The 21211-nt window shown below is 28.4% G+C and overlaps 1 protein-coding gene across 1 annotated transcript; it reads left to right on the top strand.

Annotated features, from left to right (window-relative positions):
- Positions 1–9352: 9352 nt before the first annotated feature.
- On the top strand, positions 9353–21158 carry LOC113862128 (mediator of RNA polymerase II transcription subunit 33B-like). The gene is made up of 12 exons (XM_027495264.1): positions 9353–9636; positions 10140–10250; positions 11760–12104; positions 12209–12528; positions 13648–13739; positions 14001–14355; positions 14901–15111; positions 16329–16443; positions 16547–16708; positions 16867–17530; positions 18591–18797; positions 19584–21158. Exons 1-12 carry the CDS (start codon positions 9353–9355, stop codon positions 20705–20707), a joined length of 3990 nt encoding a protein of 1329 aa, XP_027351065.1. The 3' UTR covers positions 20708–21158.
- The last annotated feature ends 53 nt before the right edge of the window (positions 21159–21211 follow it).

Genomic DNA, 21211 nt, shown 5'->3' with positions numbered 1-21211 from the left:
TTTTAATTTATTTTATTACTTTTTTCCTCTTTATTTTTATATATTTTTAAAAATATATTAAATTATTTTTATATATTTTTTATAAATTAAAAATAAATAACTTATATAGAGTAAATAAATTAAAAAATTTATTTTAGTAAATGTAAATAAAAGGTTAATTTTATCATTTTTTTGTACATTTTTGTCATATCTTTATTTCTATTAAATTTGCATAAAATATTGGATATGACAACAACTTATCGTGCACTTATCTTCTCTTGCCCTAATCTAATTTTTTTATTCTTTTCATCTGGATTCTATCATGGCCACTAAACAGGCGTTTAGTGTTTGATGCAAACTAGTTCGCCTCACATTGCATAATTGCATTTTTTTAAAAATAAACCTATAAATCAGTCTTGTAATATTATAATGTATCTATCATCTTGCAAATATTTCAGAAAAAAAAAAATCAGTGATTGTTTAATTAACTATTGGCCCATTTTAGGTTCACTTTTTGTACTAATAAGTGTATCTAGTATTACATTGTGTTGTTTTAATTTTAGATTTAATAGAATTGTTTACGTACAGTTGAATGTGACTAAAATGTGTTTCTGCATCAATTTAAAATATATATTTTTATTAAAATGTGAGTTTTGTTTAAATGTTTTGAAAATTAATTTTATAATGTTAAAGTAAATATCATCAATGTTAGTAATATATTTTTCTTTTGATATATCTGCCCTTATTAATATTAAAAATTTATGTCAATCAAATAAATAGGAACTGTAAGAGTGCGTGTTGTATTAGTAGTTTTTTTAATTGTGTTTTCAGACTCGACTAAAGCTTAAGCAATTTTGGTCAATCAATTTTTTTAGCCTTTTTTTTTTTAAAACTTTTAAGCAACTTTAGTCTTTTGTTTAAAATTTTCAAATTATTTTTTTATATAAATATTTGAAAGTTTATGATGATTTTTTACTATGAAATGATTATAAAGGTTTATAAATTTAAATTTTAATATAAATTAAATAAAATTTAAATGAGTTTATAAGATGTAAGGTTGGAATGTGAAAGGAAAAACTTTAGTTTTTTTCCTTTTATATTTGATAAAATTTGATGTTTTGGTTAGGGAGAAAATAATGGGAAAAAAATGAAAACTGGATGTTTTACTTTTTAGATTTGACAACAATAATTCTTAATATTTAGACTTTAATATTATTTTAGTTGATGAAATCACATAATTTTTTAATATAATGATCCCAATCTAGTAATTTTTAAAAAAACAAATTTAGTCAATTTTAACAAATTATTAAATAAAATTAAGTGTTTTTAAATGCTCACCTCATACTCTGAACGATATAACCTAGTTTTCAGTGCGATAACTCCCGTTTTCAACAAAAATTTTAGTAAGCTATAAATAAGATTTAACACTTAAAAAGGCAAGTGTGATGAAAAAAATGTAAGTTACAAAGCTTAATAAAATAAATAAATAAATCAAAATATTTAACTTAAAAACTTTTTTTTTAAAAAAAATCAAAACTAAGCTAAAAGATGGATTGATTGTAGATTAGACTTTTATATTTAAATTTTTTACCCTGAGCCCTAAAACTAAACAATCAATTTAAGAGAAAACAACACCATAAAAAATATTTTAGAAGAAAAAAGGACAAAAAAGTTGATTTTAATTTGTTTGTAAATAATATTTAATTTATTAATCATAATAGCAAATTGAGAAATTTAGGACCGGTTTGAGTTCAAGAAACATTTTTCTATTTTTATTTTCTATTTGTATTTTCTGAAAATAGTTTTTATTTTTAAATGTTCAATATTTAAAAAATGTGTTTGATTTGACTTTCTATTTTCTATTTCAAAATTAAAAAAATATTGAAAATGCATTTGGTTTAACTATTTTTATAATCAATTTATTTATTTTTTATATAAAGTTTTAAATTAATCATTATTGTTTTATTAATAAATAATTTCCATGATAAAAAATTTTGTAATACATATTTTTCTTAGTGTCAATTTTATTGCACTATTTATTTAACAAGTTTAAATACTATCATTATTACATCTTAAGACTCAAAAATAATAAAAATATAATATAAATATAATTTAGACCATGTGTGATGCACAAGTTTTTTTTTTAATATGAATTCATTAATCTTGTATATATTCATTAATTTTAATAAAAATTAATATATATATATATATATATATTTTATTTTGTTTAATTACGAGTATTCTAATAATGTTTATATGTATTCGTATGTTTCAAAAATTATTATTAAATATAAACATATAAATCTTTTAAAATAGCATTTACAAATGTAATAATAAAAAATAAAAAATGTTAAATATGAATTTTTTTAAAATTTATTTATTAATTTGTATAAATAAAATACATAAAATTATAAATGGTATAATATATATACGTTTTAATATTTTAAAAATAAAAAATAACATACATAGTATAAAAAATAATTAAATATGAGAAGCAACAAGTGAATGATGTAAGTGAATATGTAACATTTTAAATTATATTCATATCACTGTAATACACCAAAATAGAGATTAAAAAAGTAAGAGTAAATCCATAACATTGCAACGCAATAAGATGAAAGATTAAGAAAATAATAAAAAATCATAATTTATATGTCTCTATTTTAATATATAATATAGATTATAATCATTAGTTTAAGATTTAGGATTTAATTATAAAAAAAAAACTTTATTTATTCATAAATTACATCTATAAAAGTTTTTATGTTTTGGATTTTCCATTCTATAACTTCTATCTTCTTATTTTTTTTCTCTCATTTTATGTTAATAACTTTATATCAAGTAAGCATATATAATTAAAAATTATTATTAATTGATTTTAAAATAAATGTGCTAAATAAATAAATAACTTATAAGTAAAGTGATAATTTATTATTAAAACAATATGTTTTAATTTTTTTTAAATAAAATTTTATTAATATTAAAAATAATTTTTTTAAAATGTTTATTAAACAACGCATTTTATATATAGATCAATCAACATAATTACTATTTTTATTAGACTCATATGTAGTGGATGATATTCATATTATACAAAAAATGAATGCTTATTCAATGTAAAGAATGACATCAAAATTATATAAAACTGAAAAACTCATATACAGGTATATAGAAAATAATAATGCTTATCAAATATTTAATGATAAAAATTATATAAAAACTTTGTCAATGTATTACAACGTAAAATGAAAAAAAAATCACACGCAAAAAGAAAAAAAAAAAAAGAGATCAAAGAGCATAAGAAAATAATAAAAAGAAATAAGAGAAAGAATTACTTATAACAAGTAGTCCATGAGCGAAAAAACAATAATTGATAACATTTATAATGATATTGTATTTTTATTATTCTATTTTTTATTAAGTGTTCTCATTTTTAAAGAAGAGAATTGAAAACAAGATTATTTTTTTAAATTGAGCTGAATTTTGAAAATATTTTTTAAAAATCAATCAAACAATTTTATTTTTTTTATTTTCATTGAGCAAACCAAACAATGCCTTAATTTCAAGTTTAAAACTATTAGGTAAAAGTGTAAATTTTATACAATTTTTTAATTTAACTTTTAAAAAAATTATTTTTCCTTCCCACCTTTTTTTAAAGTAAAATGTATTTGATCTTAATATTATAAATGAGACTTATTTTGAGAAGTAAAATATTATTAAATCTACTCTTCTTCGTAGTTTCTTAAATGAATATTTTTTAAGTTACAATTAACTGAAAATGAGATATGAATTACATTACGTGAAACTAGCCTCGAACTTAAAGAGCGAGCAAGCCGACAAGTTGAAGCCGCGGTCCAATCCAGCATATTCTTTTTTTTATTATTATTTATATGAATTACACTTTATCTTGTTGTAATAATTTTAGTTTATTTTAAATATTTATTAATTTCATTATAAATTTTAAAGATCATAATTGTTACTTAACTTCCCGTTATTAACTTATATATTTTTTTGTGAATATCTATCTTATATTTATAAAAATTATTTTTCTATTTTTTAATTTGATTTGAAATTTACTTTTAAGAGTCTCATATCTTATGGTTTTATATATATATATATATATATATATATATATATATATATCATTGTTGATATTTAATTCATTTTTTAAATATTATATTAAATTATTATTATTTTGTTATATATAATTCATAGTTTTATAATAAAATCAAAATAATTTTTTAAAATTTGATTATTTTAATTATAAAATAAATTTATTATAAAATAAAACAATTATACATTGCACGTAGTAAACTAGTTACATACAAATTACTGGCGACTTTGTAATTTTTGTCTCATTTTTGTGTAGAGATGTGTTTTAATTTATAATGTTTATAAAAATACAGAAATAATATTTTATGTTATTCATATTAATTTTTGTGTAATAAATAGCATTAGTCTAATAATAATCATGCCTAAAACATGAGTCATAACTGTTGTCATTTTAATCAATATTTCAATTTTTATTAACATTAAATGTAATAAAATATTTATAAATCTTCATTAAAATACTAAAAAAATCCTTGTTAAAATATACTCATGTCCATTTTAAAATTTTTTGAAAATAAATGCTTTGAAATCCATACTTTTATATTTTGATTTTTTATTATCATTAAAATATTTTTCTATGCATTAAAGTGTTTTTCCAATATTGTTTTAAAATTTTTACATTTTTTACAAAAATATTAGTATAATATATAAAATATTTATTATTTTTAAATAGTATTATTTTAATAATAAATATTAATTCTATAAATTAATGTAATACACAAAAACATACTAATTATATTATCATAATTGTATGAATAATAATACTTAGACACTAAATATAATAATGTAAACAATTTGGGCAGTCTGATAAATAACAACTCCATGGACGATAAAGAGTAGAATAATATTAGTAACACTGTTTAACAATTATAAGCTAAAATTTATAAAAAATATATATATAAAAATATTAATTTAAGAGTGAGAATATTTATAGCTTTTAATTTTTTTTCTAATAATAAAAAGAGTATTGTATAATATGTGTTAAAAAATGCTAGAGTATGCACTGAAAATATAAAAAATTGCATAATTTTTTAATTTCTGAAAATATTTTTATTTTTGTAAACATAATTGCATATTTCTTGTTTTCAAAATGAAAGAGTTTCTAAAAAAAATAATATTCCTTTTACCTCAAAATATTATTTTTTTAGTTCAAACGAAAATTTTTCCTTCAAGCGAGAATTGATAAGATTTTTTCAATTATATTCTTGCTCAAGTGAGAAATATGTCACTCAAGCGATAATTTGTGGCGAAAATAGGTAGTTTCTTGCCATATTTTTACTCAAACAAAAATATTTTCGTTCAAGCAAAAATATTAGTAAAAAAGTAATTTTTATCTAGTTTTCTCGCTCAAGCGAAAACTTGTGAGTTTTAAAAGATATTTAAGGAATTTTCACTCCAAAATTTATATTGTAATCCAAGAAATCTCTCACTCACTTCTTTCTTTATTCTTCTACTTTTTTTCTCAGAGAAACTCTTCTCAAACTTTAAACTACTTATGAATTCTGAACCTGAATTTCCTTTCCACTTAATCTTGAGTAAATTCTCTGGAGCTCAACTCTTCAATCTCATTTTTATATTTTCTTGTTTCCTCTTTTCTCAAAAGTACTCTATTTCATAATGTATAGGAAGAACTTAGTTTTTGAACAATAGCTCCTTCAAAACATTGTACTTCCCTCTAAATCCTGAGTAGATCTTGGTCTTAGAAACAATAGTTGTCATCCCTTTAGTTGTGAGAGACCCATTTCGTAAAGGAAGTTGATCCCAAACTTTAAGTCTCAATTATGCATCTTGGCTTAGAAAACTCAAACTACTTCATTTTAAATAGCAAAGCTATAAAGTTTTCTTGAAGTCATATGGTTAAAAATGTATTTTTGAATATGGAAAACCTATGATATGGTTCAAGAATAAGTTATTAAGAATATTGTCATAAAAGTATTATTCGATATGTATATATGCATGCGTGTTTGAAAAAAGGCTAAACTTTATGATAGATGATTTTTATAAAGATCGAGAGTGTGTGATCTCTGGCAATACATTTTTAAACTGTACAATTAGGTTGAGTTCAAAGGTGTCTAACCTTTGGCATATAGTATTGGTTTGTATAACGTGGAATTGATTGCATATGATAGAAAATTTTAAAAAGACTATTGGTGTGTGTAATTATGTACTCTTTTTTTTTGTGTGGAAATACGAGTTAAGATTATGATTGTTTATTTAAAGTAATAAATAAAGTGAAATATGTTTTATTGAAAACATGCGATTGGAACTGAGTCTTGGGATGTTCAACCTTTAACAAATTGATTGATGATTTAATTTTATTTGAAAGACCGTGGTGAAATTGTATTATGATGAGAAAGAAAAAGAGTGAAAATTGTACTATCATGAGAAAAGTGATTAAAAGAAATGAAGGTGAATATTTAAGAATCACTGAGAAAATGTGTGTCATGAAAAACTGACTAAATATATATTGATAATTATAGAGATACATTGGGAGTATAAAATATGAAGATGATTTGAGAAATTTGAGAAAAATGTACGGTAGTGAATGACGTTTGCTTATGGGTGCACCATCTAATTAGTGCAAATGCATTACATGGCCTCACACTTATTTCTTGACAATACTTCTTACTATTTTTTTTATTAAGGGACCCTCTATTGTATACATTGTATCTGTGTTTAAGGGCTAATCAACAACTATCTATAGTTATAGAAGACCTCAAAAGACCTAGGGGCAATGATTGTAAAATTATGAGATGTGTGATCATAATATGTGAGTTATAACAAATTAATTGGTGTGATTATAATACAGGTATTATATTACATCGACGAGTGTACATGTATCATAATGCATTAATTAATATAAGTATAACACATTAACACATGTATTATGATATGCTGATCTATGTAAAAATATATGAAATGACATGGTCTTAGTGCATATGCTAAAATATTAATGATATGATGTTTGATCTGCTGTAAATTCCTTAATATAATATATGAGTTAGTATTGTTTTGGTGTATATTGTATTTAATAATGTTTCTATAATAAAGAATTTAATGGGGTGAATGATACTCACCCTTACAAATTATTTTTCAGGAAGTGAAGTTGATTCAGTTTCGAATCATATTTTCAGTGAGATTATAAAGAAGAATTGCTCTATTAGAATTTAAATTCATTTCGAATATTGTAATAATTTTGATTATGTTTTTATTTAAAGTTTATAAGGATATATAATCAATTTCATATTATTTATTCTAAATGTATAATAGTTTGATAAGTTTTATTATAATTAATTATTTGAAGTGTATATGTAATATTTGATAGTTAGTCGTTTTAATTGTAGATTGTAGTTTACATTCAATTTTGAATATAAATTTATTCTACTAAAAGATAATGTTGTCTATGTTTTAAACTTATACATATGTGATATAAAGTAAATAAATTATCAAGAAGCAAATTTTAATTTTTACCATATTTATAAATTTAAAATTTTAAAACTATTTCTTGTGATATTTTTGAATACCCTTGAGTTTTTTATAAACTGAATAAAATAAAATATAAGTTTGACTTTTTTTTAAAAATCTTTAAGCTATAAATATAAAAAAATACTTTATTTTCATTCTTTTTACATTTTTAATTATAAATTTATTATCTTATTTTTATTTTATTTTTAAATATTTAAATAATATTGAATTATTTTTCTATTTTTTATAAATATTTTAAAATAAAGTGTCAATTTATAAATAAAAACAATAATATAAGTTAATTTATAGCCTTAAGCAGCCTAGTAATTTTCAAAAAAGTGTTAAACAAACATGAAATACATGTAATAATAAAATTAAAGTATAAAATGTTATTTTTAATGAGAAAACAGTATTAAAATGTCTTTTTATAATTTTTAGTATAATCATACTGTGATTTTAATAAAATATTTATTTACTAATTACTTAATAATGACTAAAGGTTATTTATTAGCAAAATTTAACATTATTTTGTAAAAGTCCTCGGTATGCTTACCATATTTATAAATCATTTAATATTTAATAACTTATAATAAGATTATTTTTTAAATAATCTGTTCAAACTGTACAACACTGCACAAGGTAAGAGTTATATATTGTAATTAATTTTTTAAAATTAAAATTTTTAATGTAATTCAATAAGTTAATACTATTAAATTACATAATTTTTAACAAAATCTATTTTATATTTATTTATTTAGTACAATATTAAATAGGTTAAAAGAATGTTTTTAATTTTTTTAAATGGAAAAATACTGAAATGCTAACTATTTTGATATGTAATATTTAATGATAAAATTTTAGCATGTATAAATTAGTGACACTCCATAAGAAAAACAAATTGATATAACTAGTTAAATTTTGTGTGAATTTGATTTTAATGATTTAACTTGTTTGATTATATTAAATTACAGTATAACATCAAAATTATATTGGAAAAAGAGGCAGGAAGGTTTTACTTTCATAAAAAAAATTAAATTAATTTGAAAATATTAAATATATTTTTAGGATTTAAAGATATAATATTTTTAAATGAGTTTTTGTTTAAAATTTATTTGTTTTGAGTCTAAAATTTTTATAAAAAACATGTATGTTAAAGAATGATTATTAACTGATATCTTTTGAGTTATAAAAATGATAAATTTCTAATGAATATTAACAATTCTTATATTTAATTATTAATTTATAAAAGATATTTTTAGATCTTCGAAAAAATGAATATTCAATTTAATGTTAAGAAATATATTTAGTAAGCACAAAATAAACTATTTCTCCATATCTATATTAAAAAACAGTAATAAGAGATATTTTATGTTAAAAATAAAATAAAAAATCTTTGATTGAAATTAAATTCAGTATTAATCCCAATTATTTATTATTTTTAAAATAAAAAATTTATTTCAACAATAATATCACTGCATATGCTTATTCGAAGTTTCATATAATTACTTATATTTAATGCGAATAAAAAAAAAACGGTTTCATTAGAAAAAAAAAAATAAAAAATTCAGTCCAAAATCCAGAGAGACGAACAAGAATATGAGAGGAGATATGATAGAACTTGAAGGATGAGTAAGTGAAGGGAGGGGAGTGAGGGAGAGGAGAGGCCAAAACCAAACACACAACTTTTGTCATTTATAAATATAGGGGCGAACCATCCCATGCATTCCTTCTGCTCTCACTTTCTCATTTCCTCCTTAAATTATCTTTTTCTTTGCAATTTTCTTTTGATTTGCTGTTAATGGCAGTTCCCGCGCAAACCAGGGATGTTGATGCGTGGGAAACCGTCCTACGCCAAACCAAAGTAGCTCTCCAGAGCAACACCGATCCTCACCGATGGGCCTTTGAGGTCACAAAGACGCTCAGCTCCTTTGCCGTTTCACTTCCTTCGGCTGAACTCGCTCACCATTTGGTCTCTCACTTTTTTTGGGACAACCACTGCCCTGCCGCATGGAAGTTTCTAGACATTGCCATGTCGCTTGACATGCTCCCTCCCTTACTCGTCATCGCTCTTCTCTCCACTAGGTATCGTCCTTCTTCTACTAACTTAATATACTTTTGTTCTTTTCTGGTTTTCATTTTCTCTTTTTCATTGTCTTTGAATAAAGTCTCCTGCTATGTTACGCATTTCGAATTAGGTTTTATTTTCTTTTTTCAGCTTGTGTTTATTGAATGTGCGTTTTCCCGTTGTGTGCTTACAGCGTTTGCATTTGATGATATGGAAGTGCATTATTAATGAATCAATTCGGCTCCTTATTGTGCCGTGGTATCGTATGTGTCTTTCGTCGGCCATTATTGGAATAGGATTTTGGTGTGGTAGATTGTTTGGTTTCGCATTAGAATACATATGGATCTAAGTTTACTTCAATGCTAACAGTAATAGGTTTGAATATTCTGTGCAATGCAGCTATCTTCTGTAGCCTCTATTTTTTTATGGATGCTTTGCCTGATACCTATATCATTTTACTGATTTGCTTCTTTTTCTTCACTGATTAACTTTAATTCACTGTATTTTTATATGGCTGCAGGGTTGTTCCAAGCAGACAACTCCACGTTACGGCTTACAGACTTTATATGCAACTCCTGAAGCAATATGGTTTTATGCTTGGATCTTGTATAAACTCTAAGAACTATGAAAAGTGAGGTTCAACTCGCACTGATTTGTTGTACATGAATAATTTATCTGTATTAGCTTCTGAATATGTTTAATATCTTGGGTATACTCTTGAATATTTTCATATATTGCATGATCTATGTAGTATGTGAAAACACTATTTCATCTTTTGTATGGTTCTTGTTAGTATGTATTTGGTTTAAGCTAATATGCATGGAAATTTTATTTAATATTGAGGTTCAACCTCAAAATGAGAACAATGTAGGTTGGAATGGAACATGAACTATATCGTTGCACGGTTGCACAAATAACTATGATATCATACAATAGAGCTGTTCAATTTTAAGCAAACAAATACCATTTGTTCCAGCCAAAGCTAAATATGGTCAGTGATGTTGTTTTCAGTCTTCATGTCTTGGTAAATTCTATAACTGTAAAATTTGTGTTGTTAAGAGGTTGGTGTATACGTGTTACTGTTTAATTTCCATCTGGAATGCTAATAATTAAACATAAAAGTCTAACATTTAAAATATTAAAGAGCACTAGAATATTTTAAATGTTGTTTATAATATTCATGTCTTGGTTAATGCTGTAGTTTTAAAAATCTCATTTCTAATGTTGTTTGAAGGTTCTTGTATATTGTGTTATGGTCTGTTGTACATGCTAAGGTTGTTATGAAAATAGTTAAGCAACCTGATGAGTACAGAAACATTTAAAATTTCATGTAAAGGAATTGGGATGTATGGATGAAAAATCCCCTTTGTAATGAGTCATGTTTGAATGATATTGGCATAACTAGAAGAAAGCATCTACTATTCAGTTATCTATTTTGAAGATAATATTTGTACTCAATGACTATGCATAGGTCCTGATCATTTGCAATCCCACAAAGGAAATTGTTTCTTTGTTATGAGTATCTTGTTTCTTTATAGTGCTAAAGCAATCTATTTTGGTAAAAGAAATGAAGTATATCTTGCCAACTTTTTGTGGTGCTAGAAAGTTTTATTACGCTAGCTTTATGTTTGTCAACATGAAGCCATATGTTGATGTCTCAGGTTTGAAGTTTTTACATATCTGTTCCTCAAAGGCTGAATGCTGCTCACCTTGTGAATGGAATAAGATTTTAGAGCTTGATAAATTTATATTGAAAATGGATGTTTGGGAAATATCTCAAGGATGTATATATGTGAAGAAAAGATTGCATCCACTGCTTTGGTTTGCAAAAGTAGATTTGACTTTTCTTCAGATTTCAGTGTTATATCCTAAGACAACATTTCGTCATTTTCTGTTAGATACTTATGTTATTATCTTTTACTACAGACTAATTAACTAGTTGACCTTTACTTGTTTCAGTGCTTGTGGCGACCTAAGATAATTATATCTAAAGGAACATCTAATCATAAATGAAAGATAAATCTGCTTAAGTGATTTCTTTCTATGTTCTAGTTTCTCTGTCTCTCTTTTAGGGGACGGAATAGTTTCCTTGTGTATTTTTGAATGCTAATAATGACATTTAACACCAATGGTATCTCAGGTTTATGAAATCAATTGATGAAGTTCTTCAGCTTTCTCAAGTATACAGCCAAAAGGTGTCTGAGCCAGGAGTTGTTCTGGTTGAATTTGTCTTCTCAATTGTATGGCAGTTGCTTGAAGCATCATTAGATGATGAAGGGTTACTAGATCATACTTCAGAGAATAACCCAAGATGGCTAAGCAGATCACATGATATGAATATTGATGAACCTGACAGCTTTAGTGAAAAGAAAACTGAGCAGGAGGGGCTGCAAAAGGCAAATACAGTGGTGGCTATAGAGATCATTGCAGAATTTTTGCAGCACAAAATAACTTCAAGAATCCTTTCCTTAGTTCATCGGAACATGTAAGAACTTAATTCTTATATACTTTACATTTGGTAAACTGTCTAAAATACTCAATCTCAACTGAGATTTTGGAATCTTCATTGACGGAAAGTTATCTCTGTAGGTCATCGCAATGGGGATCTTTCGTTCACCAAATTCAGCTTCTTGCATCAAACTCTTCAGTTTTGAGGAATTTGAAACATATTACTGCAGAGACCCTGTTGCTTTTGACGGAAAATATCCATGAGGTTGTGTCTCAAGAGTACAACACAATATTTAAGCTGGAGTCTAATGTACTCAGGCCTGTTGGTTCTCAGAAATATTTTGATGTTCAATCTTTTGGTGATAGTTGGTCTTTGCTCTGGCTTCCTATTGATCTTATCCTGGAAGATGCTTTGGATGGAGGCCAAGTGGCAGCATTTAGTGCTATTGAAATTGTTACTGGTATGATTGATTTTTTTAAGTCATAAAGTTGGGGAACATTCCTCTGCAAATAAGAAATGTTGTACGGTTGTACCACACTTGGCCTTTGTTCTACTTGACATCTTTCACATACAAATCTTCTCTTGACCAAGTATTTTACTTATTGGTTCCAACATGCATGTTCAACCTGATTTGTCATCCTTTTTATATTCTTAGCCACACAAACTTGAAGAAAATGTGCTCAAGTCTTATCACCTCATTTGTATATTCTTTAACTTATTTTCTTTATTTCCTATCTTCACTATGGAAAAAAAAAAATAAATTCATACTAATTCTTCTTCAATAAGATATGATTTTTTAACTTCCACGAGTAAAATCCCTTTTTAATGTCTAAATTTAAGAAATCCTTACCATTACCAGCAATGATTCCAGCTTTAAGAATTAGGGCAACTGGAATGGGTACAATTTCTAGTCCTATTGTAACACTGATTACTCAATACTATTCCCATTCAAAAGATTCTACTTAGATTATTTTTCTGCATCAGTATTCTGACATTTCCAAACTTACTGCATCATCATTTTCTATTTTTATTTCTTCTATTCTTCTGGAGATACTGTCAAATGGGTGTTAAGGAGAGAGTTGGTAGACTGTGAATTGTGAAATAGTTTGAACAGTACTTGTCCTTTTGTAAGGATTTTAGAATTAAGACTTGCTTTTGCACTCAGGCACTCAGAAGAAATGGCCTGGACATTAACAACTCTGAATTCATTCTGCTCTAGCCTTTCTTTTCTTCCATTTTTGGCTTCATTATTGTTTTGGTTCCTAATCCTGTTTCTATATGCACAGATATTTTGAGTTTTTCCAGGATTAATTTTGGGTCTTTCTTTTAGACATTAATATGATCCATATCGTTAATATATCTTCATTATGGTTTTATATACACAAAATAAAATTAATGTACAAAGCTTACTAAGCCTTCTGATTCAAGTCAAAGGGAGAGTAGAAACTAGAATCTGATATTCCCATGCCAAATACATTGACAATTCACAGGGAGTTGAATTGAATACTTAATTTGAAAGGATGACTTGTGTTTTTTTTTTTTTTCAAGTCAGGATTCTTTATTGAATTTGTTCTTGCAGGTTTGGTGAAGACTTTACATGGAGTTAATGGCACTGTGTGGCACAATACATTTTTGGGTTTATGGGTTGCAGCACTGCGGTTAGTTCAAAGGGTAGGAATTGTTCCCAAAAAAGGTGTAGGGGAGCTAATGATCTTCTGGATAATTGCTTGACGAATTTATTCCTGTGTATATCACCAAGGAAAGACATGATGCATGTCATTTACCTTTTATTTTGTGTGCACTAGCGCATGGCAGTTTTACTATTAATTGATTAACTTTTTTATAAAAAAAAATATAGTGACACTGGAAAATTGCATGCAATTAAACTCTCCATATTCCTCACTTATGTTATACTTATTCCCTTTATTTTAGGAGAGGGATTCAAAAGGTCCTATAGCTCGCCTTGATACTTGCATGTGTATGTTATTAAGCATTACAACCCTCGTGGTTGCTCATATTATTGAAGAAGAGGAAGGTGAACTGATTGAAGAAGCTGAACATAGCCCAACAAATCAAAGCAAAGATAAAAAGGTTCTAAAGAAGTGTTGTGGGGAATTGATTACCAGCTTACAACTATTGGGTGATTATGAGTCCTTACTGATTCCACCTCAACCTGTTCTTATGGAAGCCAACCAAGCTGCTGCCAAGGCTATTATGTTCTTATCCAGAACCTCTGATGGTAGTGGATACTTTGATATGAGCATGAATAAGTTGCCCACGAAATGTTGTGAGTGATCTCTTTTATTGTAGTAATATGAAACTGTGAAGATTTCATTTTGGCTACAGAATCTGTACTTATAAATTATAATGATATGTATCCTTTTATTGGTATGTGCTACTGATAACTGAGGCAGACCTAGGATTAAACTACTGGAATGGACCAAAGCAAAAAATAATCCAAGGGATCTATGGAAAGTGAGAAACTGTTTACATTTTACAATTATGTGCAGGTCTTAAATTCTGTGAATTTCCCCTCCTTGCCTACCCCAAACAGAAAACTTAAGTTTCCCTGTGCACAAACAGTCAACATTTGCTTATTTTTATTCACTTCTCTCTCCCTCGTCATAATTTTAGTTGCGATAATTTTATTAGTTGGCAACCTTGGCACTGTGGTGCTTAATCATATTTTCATTGTCACGCAATGCTCTTTTTGCCTCTGTTATTTGCTTTGTTATAAGTTTACTGTGTAACAGTGTTCATATATTTGTTCTGGGTCCCTATCTTTTCTTTTTTGGTTTTGGTGTTTTTTTTTAACATGCTTTTTCCTGGCAGCTGGCAACTTACGGCATCTAATTGTTGAGGCTTGTATTGCGAAAAACCTACTTGATACATCAGCTTATTTTTGGCCTGGCTATGTGAATGCATGCAGCAATCAAATTCCTGATAGCATTTCTGATCACATGAATGGGTGGTCTTCATTGATGGAGGGATCACAGCTAACTCCTGGATTGGTTAATGTTTTAGTAGCAACTCCGGCTTCCAGGTATGCTAATGACTCGTATCATTTTTAGTTCATACACTCTGTCCATTTTACTGGCCTCTTGAAATTGATTTCTGAGGGGCAAGATTTGGGAAGATGGTTGATTCAGGCAAATTAGAAGAAGAGATTTTTCAGTTATAGAATTTTTATCTTTCTTGAATGCTGTTCTTGACAAAGCAGTAGTGACCTACAATATCATCTCGTCTAGACTTTTTTTGTCATGCTTCTGTATTTTATATTTTTGGGGGCAAGTTCTTATTTTCCATCAACATTACTTGACCCCTGGTTATCTTTTCACCTGGAGTTGTTTGTCTACTACTTCTTTGTAAAGTTAATATATGTCTTTGAATCATTGAATTTGCGTCCATTTATTCCGTAAACAACTTCATGCAAAGTCTTGGTTTCTAATATTCATGCTACTGATGTAGAACACTGTTCTTTATGATCCACATGTTTTATCTCTAGATAATGTCAAGACAAATGATAGTTTTTTTCAGAATGGTTCACCTACTTCATTTGTGTGAGCCAACAGCATGTGGTTTTGCACATTTTAGAATGCATTGCTGAATATTATGTTTGATATTTTATGTCATTGGTAGTAATATTTATTTGCAGTTCCGAATAGTTGCCTACTATGTATTGCATCATCTTCTTTGCAATTCAAAATGGCATAAGCAGAGATGTGTGCAATCTTTGTCATTTTTTTTCGGGGTGGGGTTAGATATGTGCAATCTTATCTGCATGAGCAGAGATGCTTTTTTCTGTGACTATAATCTGTTATCACCTGGTCACAGAGCAACAACCTCTTACTGATACACTAATCCTCTCCATCACCATTTTTTCAATTGTTTTAAAAATATCTACACAATACTTACATAAGAAATGTAATCGTCCTTAAATCAATCCTCTCTTCGCTATATTTTGTCACTAATAATCATGCACTCATTGGCAAGAATATAAATGTATTTTGTGCTTTTAATGTAAATTAAATGTGGCTACTATAGTAATATGTAAACGAATAATTAAAATATAATCTATAAAAATATCAGTGTGGTATGTATTACATTATATAATATATATGGAAATAACATATATATACTATAGAAATAAATACACACATACGTGTGCACACACTACGAAGCAAGTATATTATATGCCTTACTTTTTAAAAAAACTTATGAGGTAAGGCACTGAGTTGAAGTTCATGGGTTTAATGGAAGCTTAGCAGAGATTGAGAAAATATATGAAATTGCAATCAATGGTTCAGAAGAAGAAAGGATATCTGCTGCTACCATTCTGTGTGGGACATCTCTAGTACGTGGATGGAATGTACAGGTAATCCTAGTTTAGCTTGTTTGCCTGTTTGATGTATCTTCTGATTGTTCTTTTGTTTGTCTGTTATTTTATTTTAGATTTACATTATTATCTTTGTTTGCAGGAGCACACCATTCTTTTCATCACAAAATTGCTCTCACCTCCAGTTTCTCCTAATTACTCCGAGACTGAAAGCCATTTGATCAGCCAAGCTCCATTTTTAAATGCTCTCCTTATCGGAATTTCATCTGTAGACTGTATTCATATATTCTCCTTACATGGTTTGGTATGTCATTTTAATAATCCTTGTATTCTGACTCATAATTGTCAACTCCTTTTGCTTTTTTAAGTGAAGTTTTTTTAAGTGTTTGTTTCATAGTCAAGAAGGGTTCTATCATCAATTTTCTTAGTTTAATATGTTGTGGTTTTTCCATTTACTTTCAGGTTCCATTACTTGCGGCAGGGCTAATGTTGATATGTGAGGTTTTTGGATCATGTGTTCCACATGCCTCATGTACTCTTGCAACTGGAGAAAAACTCTCTCATTGGGAGGTATTCTCTAATGCATTTACTCTTTTGCTGAGGTTCTGGCAATTTGATCATCTACCTGTTGAAGAAGTGAGGAATGATGCAACAACTCCTCCATTTGGATCACTACTTAGTCCTGAATGCCTTTTATTAATTCGAAACTGTATAATGGCATCATTTGGAAGAACAAAGGATCGACAAAGGCTCCAAAGATGGTCAAAAATTTTACATTTTCCTGAAGAATCAGTATTTATGGATTCCTTTCCAAAATTAAACTTTTGGTATCGGAAACATCAAGAATGCATTGCTTCAAACCACACTGGTCTTGTGCCTGAAGGGCCTGTTCATCAGATTGTTGATGCTCTTTTAGGGATGATGTTTAGGAAGGTAAATAATGGCACTGAACCTTTGACACCAACGACTTCACAAAGCAACAGTTCATCTGCGTCTGCATTGGATGATGCTTCGATGAAACTAAAAGTGCCTGCCTGGGATATCCTTGAAGCTATTCCCTTTGTGCTGGATGCTGCTCTGACGGCCTGTGCTTATGGAAGACTCTCTACCCGTGAACTGGCCACAGGTTTTCCTTGTTCTCTATTTGCCTACCCAATTTTTAACTTTTGAATGTCATATTGAGTCAGGATTATTACAAAGGATTGATGCTTTGAATGTAAGAATGTCAGAATGTCTAGTGACTGAAGATGTCTAGAATGAATATGACACTAGACTCCTGGAATAACTTGTTATACAAAAAAGACTGAATATAAATATAAAGCTCCAATTTGATTAAGAGATCAAAAAGCGTTTGGAATGGTTTTTCACAAGGAGAAAATACTAGAAAATACTATTTTCAGAACTTAAAACAAAAGATTTATTCAATTGGATCATCATGAAATTTATTTTTAAAATATAAATCACCATATTACTCTAATAAGTAATATCTTTCTTTTTTATAGATAAAAAGAATGTATTCATTAGATTAAATATCCAAGCTTGTTGAGTACAAATTTAAGGTAGATTAAAATTTCAATTAAATAAATAAATTTAAGGATGCTACACACATGATAGCAGTGCAGCAACCATTTGAAAATGGTGTATTATCAAATGGGTATCATGAAAATATTATGTCCTGTTAAAGTCGAATCAATATCTTATAGTTATTACACCATCTCCAGTTCTTGATAACCCTATTCCAGGACTAGACTACAGTAATTTTAGGAATTAGGATTTCAGTAACGTTAACAGGATCTATGAACCACGATAAATATTGGTATTTGTATCTCCTAATGAATCTACGCAACTGCAGTAACAGCCATATTGGCAACATTGGTCCGTAATTTTATGGAATAATAAAGTAGGTGTTCTGCACATTTGAATCTGTTAATCTTCATGGAGCAAAAGACCAAAATATTACTTGACCTAGATCCACCAACTTTTATAAAAATCTGCATTTCCTTAATAAACCCGCGCTGCTTCTTTCAGGTGGCATAGAATAGTATTTTTCAACTATATATATCATGATACTGAAATCACATATTTCCCAAATTTAAACTGGGCTGCTAATGCTGATTTTTTTTTTCAAATCTTTTTTTTTGGGATGATTGCTGTGTAATTTGATTTCCATGTGCTTTTTATCTCAGGCCTCAAAGATCTAGCCGATTTTCTTCCTGCATCTTTAGTTTCCATTGCGAGCTACTTTTCATCTGAAGTTACACGGGGCATATGGAAGCCAGCTAATATGAATGGAACCGACTGGCCTAGCCCTGCTGCAAATTTATCCCTAGTTGAGCAACAGATAAAGAAAATGTTAGCTGCCACTGGTGTTGATGTCCCAAGCCTTGCTGTAGGTAATTGATCTTAGTTTCTACTCTCAATATTTTTTTTAAGCATTAAGAAGATTTCTAATGAGTATCCTTAAAGCACTAGTTAAAGAATTCATTTAATACTTATTTTGCTTAGCAAGAATCCTACTAATCAATTAATAAATAAAAAAATTATTAGAAATCACATTAGGGTTGTGTTAGAAATTAGTTGAAGAGTGCATTGTTACACTTTCCAATAAAGAAAATCACTTTTAATTTCATAATCAATGTCCTAACACTTTCTTTTAAGTAATTGGAAACGTTTAATATATATTATATTTAATAATTGTTCAATGGATACTCATCAGCTAAACCTGAACATTAACTATTTGCAAGATCCTTAATAAAATGACGTGATTACGAAGAGTAGTACCCAAAAAAAGACTAGCAATATCCATTCATATAAGCATTTATTTTGATGGAAAACAGATTGATCTTTTATTTTAAGATATTGTTGACGAGGACCTTTAGTACCTTTTAATATATCTACTAAATACTTTTAGTTTCTTACTAACCATTATCCTAAGCTCATTGGTAAAAAAATCAATAAATAATTTTTATTCAAATTTGTGTTGAAACACCTGTCATACTCTTATTTACTTAAAAATGTAAATACTAGATTTTTTTTTTCACATTTTTCATATAATAACTAATTTATTTTTTGGTTAACGAGTACTGTTAAAATATGGCTTAGCATTGGTCTTAATTTTATGGTACGTGGAAAACAGAAGAATCTTTATGTTGACAATATTTTTATTTCTCTTTGAGTAGATGGGGACGCTCCGGCCACACTTCCTTTGCCTTTGGCTGCCTTTGTAAGCCTCACAATAACATATAAACTTGACAAAGCCACTGAGAGATTCATTGTCCTGATTGCGCCTGCATTGAGAGCCCTTGCTTCTAGTTGCCCCTGGCCGTGCATGCCCATTGTAACTTCTTTGTGGATCCAGAAGGTGAAGCGCTGGAGTAACTACTTTGTGCTCTCTGCTTGCAGAACTGTTTTCCACCACAACAGGGATGCTGTGGTTCAACTACTAAAGTGTTGCTTCACATCAACTCTTGGCCATAGTTCTAGCTGTATTTATAATAATGGTGGTGTTAGTGCCCTCCTTGGTCGCGACTTTGTTTCCCAAATATCCGATGGGATCTCACCAGTTGCTCCTGGGATTCTTTACCTAACAGTGTACCGATCCATCGGAGATATCACGTTCGTGGTTGAAGAAATTGTGTCTATTCTAATGCTTTCAGTTAGAGACATAGCAGGTAGTGATTTGCCCAAGGGGGATGTAAAGAAACTAAAGAAAACCAAATTTGGGATTAAATATGGACAAGTTTCTCTTGCCAGATCCATGGCACGTGTCAAGAATGCCGCTCTACTTGGGGCTTCATTGGTTTGGATATCAGGTGGAACAAAATTGGTTCAATATTTGATAGGAGAGACTCTGCCTTCCTGGTTTTTATCAGCTAACATGTTGGAGCAGGATGGTGGAGAATCTGGAGTTGTGGTTGCTATGCTTAGAGGTTATGCGCTGGCATTTTTTGTTATTCTTAGCACGGCATTTGCCTGGGGCATTGACAATGTACATTCACCAAAACGACGGGCAAAGATTGTTGGGTTGCATTTGGAATTTCTTACAAGTGCCCTGAACAGAGATACATTACTGCCTTGTCATGGTGCTACTTGGCAAGCCTATGTGTCAGGGTTTGTCAGTTTGATGGTTGGTTGTGCTCCGTTGTGGGTCCGGGAAGTTGATGTGGATTTGTTGAAGAGATTGAGCAGGGGATTAAGACAGCTGAATGAACACGAGTTGGCTCTTCGCCTTTTGGAAATTGGAGGAGTAGGTGTCATGGGTGCTGCAGCTGAAATGATAATTGATTCTCAACATAGAATTTAAATGTAAAACATAATAGGTCATGTTTAATTTTTATATCTATCTCTACTAATTTTTACAGAATCCTATTTATTCACATATCGAGAGAGATGGACATAAAGCTTATGCATGACCCTGTTATGTGAAGTTTTAATATGAGAAAGCAGGATGAGTCATTCTTTGTTAAGCGCTTAGGGTTTCAGTGCAAGACATGCTGGTATACTATTCTCCAATCAGTAGATTTAGGCAAAGAGTTCTTGGACCAAATATACTATAGAAAGATTGGTATATTCCGTAGGTAGTCTAGAAAAGGTCACTTATCATATCAACCAACTAGAACAAGGCAAACAAGATCTGCCTTGCAGTGAATTTGTAGATCGTCAAGATGTTGGCCCACATTTCTCAATTATAGGTTAAAAAAACAAGCAAATTATTTTCCAATTGTTACAATGGAATACATTTTTGCTCATTTCATTTCACTTCTGGTCAAATGGCTTTCATATTAGTTGTGGTGTGGCTTTTTCTGTA

Source organism: Abrus precatorius, unplaced genomic scaffold (assembly GCF_003935025.1).
Source record: "Abrus precatorius isolate BTA unplaced genomic scaffold, Abrus_2018 Scaffold3, whole genome shotgun sequence".
NCBI lineage: Eukaryota > Viridiplantae > Streptophyta > Magnoliopsida > Fabales > Fabaceae > Abrus > Abrus precatorius.
The sequence above is the reverse complement of the archived record's forward strand: the minus strand, read 5'-3'. Positions and strand labels throughout refer to the sequence as shown.

Bases quoted from the DNA above. Each gene is read 5' to 3' on its own strand.
- LOC113862128 (XM_027495264.1), top strand. From the start codon at position 9,353: ATGGCAGTTCCCGCGCAAACCAGGGATGTTGATGCGTGGGAAACCGTC. The intron at 13,740-14,000 runs GTAGGAATTGTT...CCTTTATTTTAG, and splicing joins CACTGCGGTTAGTTCAAAGG to GAGAGGGATTCAAAAGGTCC. The intron at 15,112-16,328 runs GTATGCTAATGA...GTTTAATGGAAG, and splicing joins GTAGCAACTCCGGCTTCCAG to CTTAGCAGAGATTGAGAAAA.